At 59.1% G+C, this 9131-nt stretch overlaps 1 protein-coding gene across 3 annotated transcripts in view; it reads left to right on the forward strand.

Moving 5' to 3' along the window:
* Positions 1-8510, forward strand: part of CD82 (CD82 molecule) — a 51041-nt gene extending 42531 nt beyond the window's left edge. For all 3 annotated transcript variants that reach the window (XM_007082076.2, XM_042957715.1, XM_042957716.1), the window contains 4 exons: positions 4137-4238; positions 6211-6414; positions 7179-7262; positions 7565-8510. In XM_007082076.2, coding sequence (XP_007082138.1) covers positions 4137-4238; positions 6211-6414; positions 7179-7262; positions 7565-7642 — 468 coding nt within the window. In that variant the 3' untranslated portion in view covers positions 7643-8510. The remainder of the gene's footprint in view (positions 1-4136; positions 4239-6210; positions 6415-7178; positions 7263-7564) is intronic.
* The last annotated feature ends 621 nt before the right edge of the window (positions 8511-9131 follow it).

The raw sequence follows: 9131 nt of genomic DNA on the forward strand, positions 1-9131 counted from the left end.
CCCTGCTCCTGCGATGTGCTCTTCTGTGAAGTACTGAGTTCCCCATCACAGGGAGCATTTAAGCAGAACCTGGACAAGTGTAGGAAGGACTGTTACATTTGGATGACGTGCGGGACTCCAAGGTCTCTTCTCATTCTACCTTTCTGTGAAAAGCCACTGCAAGGTGAAATAAAAGCCCAGCATTGTGGTAACAGGGAGTGCTGTGGTTGAGATCTCAGGCTTCTGGGGCTGCATGTATCAAGGTTACAGTCGTGTCTCTGCTGCTCGCTCACTGCGTGACCTTGGGAAGTTGTTCTGACTCTCTGGCCTGTTTTCTGGGAAATGGGGAAGGTGGTAGTATTGGGCGGGACCGGGGCTGGCCTCTTGGGTGTGTGACACAGGGTCCTACACTTACAAGAGTCCATGCTTGGTTTATACTCTGATGGCTGTGTTGAAATTCTTAATCATTTTTTCTTTAAAAAAAAAATTTTTTTTTTAACGTTTATTTCTTGAGACAGAGCATGAACGGGGGAGGGTCAGAGAGAGAGAGAGAGAGAGAGAGACACAGAATCGTTTTGAAACAGGCTCCAGGCTCCGAGCTATCGGCACAGAGCCCGACGCCGGGCTTGAACTCACGGACCACGAGATCATGACCTGAGCCGAAGTCGGACGCTCAACCGACTGAGCCACCCAGGCGCCCCAAAATTCTTACTCATTTTGAAGCAAGGGGCCCCGCATTTTCGTTTTGCACTGGGCTCTGATTACACGGCCGGTCCTGGGCAGGACCCTTCATCGCACAGATAGTGCCACAACCCAAACTGGCCGGAGCTGGCCGGAGGCTTGGCTGGATCCCAGGACTCTGTCCCTCTCCATCCCTCGCTCCTGTTCTCCTCCATCGGCTCCCTTGTCAGGCAGGCCGTCCCCTGGAGAGCCTGAGGTGGCCGTCAGCAACATAGGCCCTCATTCCGCCAGACTCGTGGAAGGAGAAGGTCCCCCCGGGTAACGAGCCCGTTCTTGAACCACTCACTCTACTCAGGGTGTGGAAAGCGCCAAGTGGCTGCTTGGGACTTGCCCGCATCAGCGGGGGGAGGGACAGAGCTTCCCAGCCCCGTGGACGTATTGAGGGGTGGTTACCCCTGAGGAAAGCAAGTACCGTTTCGAGAAGGGAGAATCCAGTGCAGAGCGGACAAGTTGCGGAGGCAGGGGTGCGGTGAGATAGTGGGCATCTTCCCGCTCCCCCTCCCTGTTCCTTCGCGTCCCAGGAGAACTACCTGGTTGCCAAGGTGACCTCCCTGAGCTCCCAACATGGCTTCCTGGGCCTCAGGATCCCCAGACATCCGCTCTGGGCTGAACCAGCCCCACGCCCTGGCCCCTATGGCCCGGCTATGTCCTTCAGCTACCTTCTGGGCTGCAGGACGGTGTGGTGTTTCCATGGAAACCACCCAGCCTCGAAGGAAACCACCCAGCTTCCATCACTTTCTCATTTCAGGGGGACTGAAATAGGGAAGTCCGGGCTGCTGTGGCAACCACGCTGGGAAATAAATAGAGTCTAGGTCGCTTGGGCGGGCAGGTGGGACAGCCGTGGGAGAGGCAGCCCGCCATGCAAATGCCTCTGGGGAACCCCCTGCTTGCCGTGCCTCGGGGATCCTCTGCCCACTGGGGAGAAGAGGTGGAGAACAGACGGTCAGGGCCCAGAGGCCCGAGACCCGCAGGCAGCCGGTCCCAGCTGTGTGACAGGGGCCGGCCACTCAGCTTCTCTGGGCCCTCCTTGACACGGCCCTGACCTACTGCAAGGTCTGGCCATGCGTTTTAAGTGCTGGCAGGGCTTAATGGGTGAACACTTAGGCCGGGAATCAGACAAGTCTGGGTCTAAATCCCAGCTCTTCACGTGTTGACTGCGTGAGCCCGGCCAAGTTATTTAATCTTTCTGGGCCTCGCCTTGCGCATCTCTGAAAACAAGGGACCGGTCTGCCCTGAGGCTTAAAATGAATCAATGCCCTCAAAGTGCTTAGCACGGTGCTGGTGCAGATCACGCACTTGATAAAAGCTAGCCACTGTTGTTGTGATTAATACCAACAGGAAAGCTTTACAAATCGTGAAGCTCGCGGGGGTGGGGGTGGGGGGGGAGTAAAACAGAAAGTACCATGCTGGGAGTTGTGTCAAGAGGGAGAGGGGCAGGGAGCCCTCCTGGGGAGGGGGCTAGTCTCCCAGTGTTAGTGGGGGGGCCGGGGGGGGAGGGCTAGTGTCCCAGGGTTGTGGGGGGAGGGGGCAGAGAGCCATCCTGGGGAGGGGGCTAGTGTCCCAGGGTTGTAGGGGGGGGCAGAGAGCCATCCTGGGGAGGGGGCTAGTGTCTCAGGGTTAGTGAGGGGGGGCAGAGAGCCATCCTGGGGAGGGGGCTAGTGTCCCAGGGTTGTAGGGGGGGGCAGAGAGCCATCCTGGGGAGGGGCTAGTGTCCTAGGGTTAGTGAGGGGGGCAGGGAGCCATCCTGGGGAGGGGCTAGGGTCCCAGGGTTGCGGGGGAGGGGGGCAGAGATCCATCCTGGGGAGGAGGCTAGTCTCCCAGGGTTGTAGGGGGGGTGGGCAGGAAACAGGGAGCCAGGGCTGTGGGTCCATCCGGAGGATGTGGGTTCTCTGAGCGCTATGTGAGAGCCGCCTGTGGGGTTCTCGCGGAAACCCACTCACTGCACTATGAGCTTGGCTCTGAAAACCCCTGCCTGGAAGTACCTGTCCCATATCCTAATCCTTTCCCCAGAACCCAGGGGCAGGTTTGCAGCCGTCCCCTTGGCCCCCTGGCCCCTCGCCCTGGGGTTCTGTGGTGGCAGCAGGAGGCTGTGACCAGCCTCTTCATGCTGATGTGCCAGGAAGGCCCCAGAACAAAGTCCACAGGAGGGCCAGGCGGGGCCAGGCTGGGGCTGGCTCTTGCCCCCTCCCCCCCCCCCCCACTCCTACCTGGAGCCTGGGGCCCTCCCTGTTCTCAGTTCTCAAAGCCGGTTTCGGGTTTGCCTCCCTTTGCACAGCTGACTTGTTCCTCAAAAGCTGCCACATTGCGAGCCTCTGTTTGGAGCTCTGCTGAAGGGCCTTTGGGGTTGAACCGTTTGTCCCCTGCACCCCTTCTCTGCCTTCTCTGCGAACCGCCGTTTTCTTGGTGGGGTTCAGGTGCCTCGCTCCGTCACCGAGGGACCCTGAATTCCCAAGCACGGAGGGGGATCAGGACGGTCAGGATCTGGATTTTGTGGGGCCTTGGCAGGCATGAAGATTAGTTACTTGGGAGAGTGTGAGTACCAGCCTTGTGTGAGGCGTGTCACAGAGTACACACCCATTCGCTGTTCAGGCACACCACTCCTACTCCGGCCAGGCTTCAGCAGGTACAGCCCTTGCTCCCATGGAGCTGACATCCCAGTGAAGGGGAGAGATAATAAATCCTGAAAACAAATGAGCACGGGAAGACAGCACTAGGAAGGAAAACACAGTCTGCCTGCCCTTGCAGGTCGAGGAGGGCCTGGGAGGGGTGGGGGGAGGGGATAGAGAAGGGATGTGTTCTATAGGGTGATCTAGGAACACCTTTCTGAAGAGGTGGCATTGAAGCAGAGCCCTGGAGGAGGTGGAGGAGTGAGCCTTGTTAATATTTGGGAGAAGGGGAAAAACAGCTGGTGGGAATAATAAGTGCAAAGGCCCTGGGGCAGGAGTGCGCCTGGCAGGAAGACAGCAAGGAGACCTGTGTAATCGAAGCAGAAGCAGCCAGAGCAGAGGAAAGGGGGTTTGGGAGGAGCAGGGGCCAAAAAACGTAGGGCCTTGTGGGCCACTGAGGGGATGATGCTGGAGTTCTCCCCGAGAGGGACAGGGGGCCACTGGAGGGTTTGCAGCAGTGACATGGAAAGATGCACATTTAAAGGGTCCTGCAGCCAATGACTGCTGAATAGAGCATAGGGCGGGAGTGGCTGGCCCTGACTGCTCTAGGCTTAGTGTGGCGGCCAGCAGGCGGCTGGCACCCTGGAAGTACCAGGAAAGTAGTTGGAATGGACAGTGAAATGCCTTCAAGCCAAGAGCGTGTCCCTAGAGTTGGGGTGGGTGAGGAGAGAGGCCTTCTGAGTAGATGTGACCACAGGTGGCGCACGGGTTTCAGGAAATCTGCCCTTGATCTTGTTCTCCGCTCTGCAGCTAAAGGAGGAGATGGGCAACGTCGTGACCAAGCTCATTCAGAACTACAAGGATGGTCACGAGGACAGGCTGCAGGAGGCCTGGGACTACGTGCAGGCTCAGGTGAGGCGGGGGTGGCAGGGACAGGGAGGCGTGAGGGTCCCGGCCTGTGTGGGTCTGGGTCTGGGTGTCCGTGTCCCTGACAGAACGTGCCAGTGACCGTGTCTGTGCGTGAGTATCTGTTGGGGCCAAGGGGGCCCCTGAGTCGTCCCCTTCCCTGGCGCCCCAGCCACCACAGTCCCTCGCTCAGGGGGCCCAGGGTCCTGGGGGCTGCCCGAGGCTCACAGCGCTCCGGTCTGGGGTCACGAAGAAGGCCCTCGTGTCACGCCAGGCTGGGGAGTGTCGGGAGTCCGTCCTGGGGGCTGAGGAACCATGTGCCAAGGCTGATGTGCTCACACGAGTCTGAGTGGAGGCTACCTCTGGGAGGGTATTGACAGGACAGGTGCCGTGGGAACCTTCTGGGGTGAGAGGAAGGTTCTATCCAAATCCTGATGCAACTGGCAGTTAATGCCAGTATGTGTGTGTGAACATCAAGCTGTTTGTGCCAGTGTTTGTGTATTCCGCCTCAGTTACAGTGAGAGAGATGGACTGACTGAATGAATGAATGAATGAATGGCTGAATGAATGAATGAATGGCTGAATGAATGAATGGCTAATGAATGAATGAATGGCTGAATGAATGAATGAATGAATGAGTGAGTGAGTGACTTGCATTCTGTGTTCCCAGCCTGCCCTGGTGGTGAACCATTCACCACACCCACAAATGGACCCCAGTGATGGTGAGGATCAGATGGGGCGAGTTCAGGGCGTTGGGGGGGCTGTGTCAGCTGGAAGGCTCGGTGCGCGCAGGAAGATGTTTTCGTCACATGCTCTGTGTGACCCGCCATTGCTGAGATTAGAAGGAGGCTGCTGTCCCAAGATGAGCACGTACACCTTCAAGGAGTCTGGGGGAGAGCTGGGTCCCTCGAGGGATGGCGTGCACCCTACCGTGGGAGGTAGCTGACTGGTTGGGGGGTTCCCGAGGCAGACAAGGCCTCTAGATCATTCTGTCAGACGCTGCTTGGAACTGGGGCTAAGAAAGCTGACTGTGTCAGGCTCCCGGGGGCTGGAATACCAACTGTGACACTTCCTGAGCCTCAGTTTCCTCGTCTGTAAAATGGGGCTGTTGATCCATGCCCGCGTGAGATGTTTCTGAAGCCCACGGCCCTTACGCACCACGTGAGTGGGGAGGTTTTATTGTTCCTGCACAACCACTGAGACGTGGGCCGGTGGTGGCTGGAGACAGATCCTGGCACCAGTCAGGGTAGGAGGCTCTGCCTGGGGTGGTGGAAGGGCCCAGGAGACCTGTCTGCTTTTGCTGAGCATGTGAGGGCCTGGGGGTGCCCCTCAGAGGCGTCAGCCTCCCTGCCAGAGGAGGCAGCCAAGTACCGGAGCAGATGAAGCCGGGAGGAACTGCTGCCTGCAGCCCGGGGAGCCTGAGCGTGCTTGGCTCGCCCCCTGCTGGCCACCGGGCTGCTCGTCAGGCACCTGCCACCCTGAGATGGGAGGGAAGCAGGCGAGGGGCACAGACCACACGCCTGAGCCACAAAGACCACAAAGTTGAGCCGCTGGTCAGTGGCAGAGCTGGGATTCGAACCCGGTAGCCCGACTCTAGACGCCCCACCCCCACCCCCCACTCTTCGACTATGTGCCGTTCACCTTTCTTGTGTCCTATACGACTACGTTCTGTCTTTCAACTTGAACGTCCCTCCTGTTCTCCTTTATTATTTTTACTGCTCCCAATTTATTTTTCCTCCTGTTTTAATATTTATGGTATGTGTTTCCTGAAAGCCCCTTTAAATTCCCCATGGCTCACAGAAGCCAAAGTGAAACCTGAACTCTGATCCTGGCGATTTGGGCAGGACCGGGGGGGTGGGGGGGGGGGGGCGGTACCTGAAAGCGGCAGATCCAAGCCTCCGTCCTGGGAGACCCCACCCTGGCCAGGAGGGCGGCCTGCCTGAGGGCCGTGGCCACAAGCGGCTGGTCTCCCCGGCAGGTGAAGTGCTGCGGCTGGGTCAGCTTCTACAACTGGACGGACAACGCTGAGCTCATGAACCACACCAGTGTCACCTACCCCTGTTCCTGTGAGGACCAGGAGGGGGATGACAGCTTCCCTGTGAAGACGGGCTTCTGCGAGGCCCCTGACGGCAACAGGACCGAGAGCGGGAACAACCCTGAGCTCTGGCCCGTGTACCGTGAGGTGCGTGCAAGGTGGAGCTGGGGCTGGGCCTGGGGCACTCGTGGGTTCGGGCACAGGCCAGTCAGGCTTGCCTGGGCTACTCCTTCCTGCCTTCCCTCCTTCCTTCTTCCCTCCCTCCCTTCCTCCCTCCCTCCCTCCCTCCTTTCCTCCTTTCTTCGTCCCTCTCTCCCTCCTTTCCTCCTCCCTCCTTCCCTCCCTCCCACCTAACCTTCTTCTTTCCTTCTCTTTTCCTCCTAACCTTCCTCCCTTCCTCCCTTCCCTTCCCTCCCCTCCCTCCTTTCCTCCTTCCTTCCTCCCTCTCTCCTTTCCTCCTTCTTTCCTTCCTCCCTCTCTCCCTCCTTTCCTCCTCCCTCCCTTCTTCCCTCCCTCCCTCTTCCTCCTTCCCTCCCTCCCACCTAACCTTCTTCTTTCCTTCTCCTTTCCTCCTAACCTTCCTCCCTTCCTCCCTTCCTCCCTTCCCTTCCCTTCCTTCTTCCCTCTTCCCTTCCCTTCCTCCCTCCCTTCTTTCCTCCCTTCCTTCCTTCCTCCTCCCTCCCTCCTTCCCCCCTTCCTTCCCTTAGCTGTTCCTGCCCTTGATTCATCTGTTTGCTTGTCATTTGTACCTGCCTCTACATATTCGTTAATTTATCCATTCAAGGAGCATACTCCCCTCTCTGCAGGCCCTCTGCTCTGGGGGCGGGCCCTCCTGGTGATTGGGCATGGAGAGGTGAGCATGGGAGAGGAGAGCTGGGCATGGGTGACATGGCTGTGTTCTCCCCTTGCAGGGCTGCATGAAGAAGGTGCAGGTGTGGCTGCAGGAGAACATGGGCATCATCCTAGGCGTGTGTGTGGGCGTGGCTGTCACTGAGGTCGGAATCCTTTCCCCCCCCTCCCCCCCCCCCAGCCATATCCCATTGTCCTTGCCCTGCTGAGGCCCCCTGGAGGCTGAGGCCCATCAGCTTCTAGAGGCCCTGCAGCAGGCCTGGCCTGACCACTGCCCCTCCCCGGGCCCCTCTGCCGCTGGAATCACAGGCTGGGCATGAGGCTTTAGCTGTGGGTCTGCTTAATCCTGCGCAAACCCCGTGACCCTCGCTGACCCGGACAGTGAGATGCCGCTCCGGGGGCCTGGGTGGCCCTGCCTCCCTCTGACTCTTGCCCTCTCCCCCAACAGCTCCTGGGGATGCTCCTGTCCATCTGCCTGTGCCGGCACATCCATTCCGAAGACTACAGCAAGGTCCCCAAGTACTGAGGCAGCTGCCGCCCCCACCTCCCTGCCCGTCCCCCAGCCTCATGGCTTCTCGGGGTCTCCCTGGCTCTCCTCCAGGCTCACCTCCCACCTCCCTCCCCCACACCCATCCTGTGCCGGCTGGAAGCAGGGGGCTTTCTGGGGCCTGGACCCCTCTCCCTACCTTTTTGCCTCCAGACTTGAGCCCCGGGTGCTCTGTGGATCCTCTGCTTACCTACAGGGTTCTCTTAGCAATCCAGAGAAAACGCTCCCCGCAGCGTCCCTGCACAGGCGGACTGGGTTTCTACCTGCCTTGGGAGCTGTATATATTGGATGGCAAAGTGTATTGAAAATTGAGGGTCGGGGTGGGGGTGGGGGGTGGATAAGGCACCCTGGGCTGTCAGGGGATGCCCACTACGTGGGTAAACTTTTTTTCCACGATAACGCTTCTGTCTTTGGTTTTCACATTTTCATTGAAGGCAGTGGGAGAGGGCGGGCTTCGCCTGACCGTAGGAACAGCAACCCTTCCCCGGGCGGCCCCAGCCCCGCCCTGGCAGCTCAGCTCAGCCTAGGCCCTGCCGTGAGCTGGCAGAAGAGCCCCCTAGACAAGGCAGTCTGGACTGGCCCCGGGCTGCTTAGGGAATCTGAAGGGCGAACCCTTGGGGCATGACACAGAGCTGACCCTGCATTCGCCAGGATCCCGCGCTATCCAGGGATGGGGGGAAGGATGCTTTTCCCCGGGAGAAGCTAGGCTGGCCTGTCGTCTGCCCCCTAGGGAATGGGTGGGTGAGGCTGTGCCTTGTGAGGGGGTGGGGAGAGGCTCTGTGCGTAGCTCTGTAAAACATGTTCGAGGTTTGACAACTAACTATTAAAGAGGATTTGTAACAATCCAGTTTGCTGCGTGGAGATACGGTTTCTGAGGTCTGAGGTCGGGAGGACCAACAGAGAAGAGGCCGGCGGCCCCTGAAGCGGGGCCCCCGAGGGCCGTGGCTGGGAGGTGTTTCCGCTAGGCCCACCAGGTGGCGCTGCTGTCCCAGCCAAGGAGCCCGGCGGAGCCCGAAGTTGTTCCTTCTTCCATGGCTACTTCCAGGCACCCCATCAGCCCCGGGCTGGTGAGCCTTTCATACCAGCGGGAGCACTGGTGAAAATGCAGATTCCAGGGCCCCGGGGGTTCTGATGCAGCAGATCTGGGTTGGAAAAGAATCTGCATTTTTAGCAGCCCGCCAGTGATTCCTGATTCATGAGGCCCTAATAAGATGTAGCCACAGATGCTCCCCAAAGTTGGGGGGGGGGGCAGGCCAGACAGCCTTGTCTCCAGCCGGGAGGTAGGAGCACACACTTTAGGGACAGTGTGTCTGTTGACCTGAACCTAATTAATTTCTTGCAAAAGACTTTCTGTGGCTGCTCCACAGGCTCAAGCCCGTGGAAGGCACGGGGACAGCCCCAGGGGCCGAGGAACCCTGCAGCTCCATGGAGGCCGCTCTCCGCTGCAGTCAGAGGCTCTCCCTGGAGC

This window comes from Panthera tigris, chromosome D1 (assembly GCF_018350195.1).
Source record: "Panthera tigris isolate Pti1 chromosome D1, P.tigris_Pti1_mat1.1, whole genome shotgun sequence".
NCBI classification, from domain to species: Eukaryota; Metazoa; Chordata; class Mammalia; order Carnivora; family Felidae; genus Panthera; species Panthera tigris.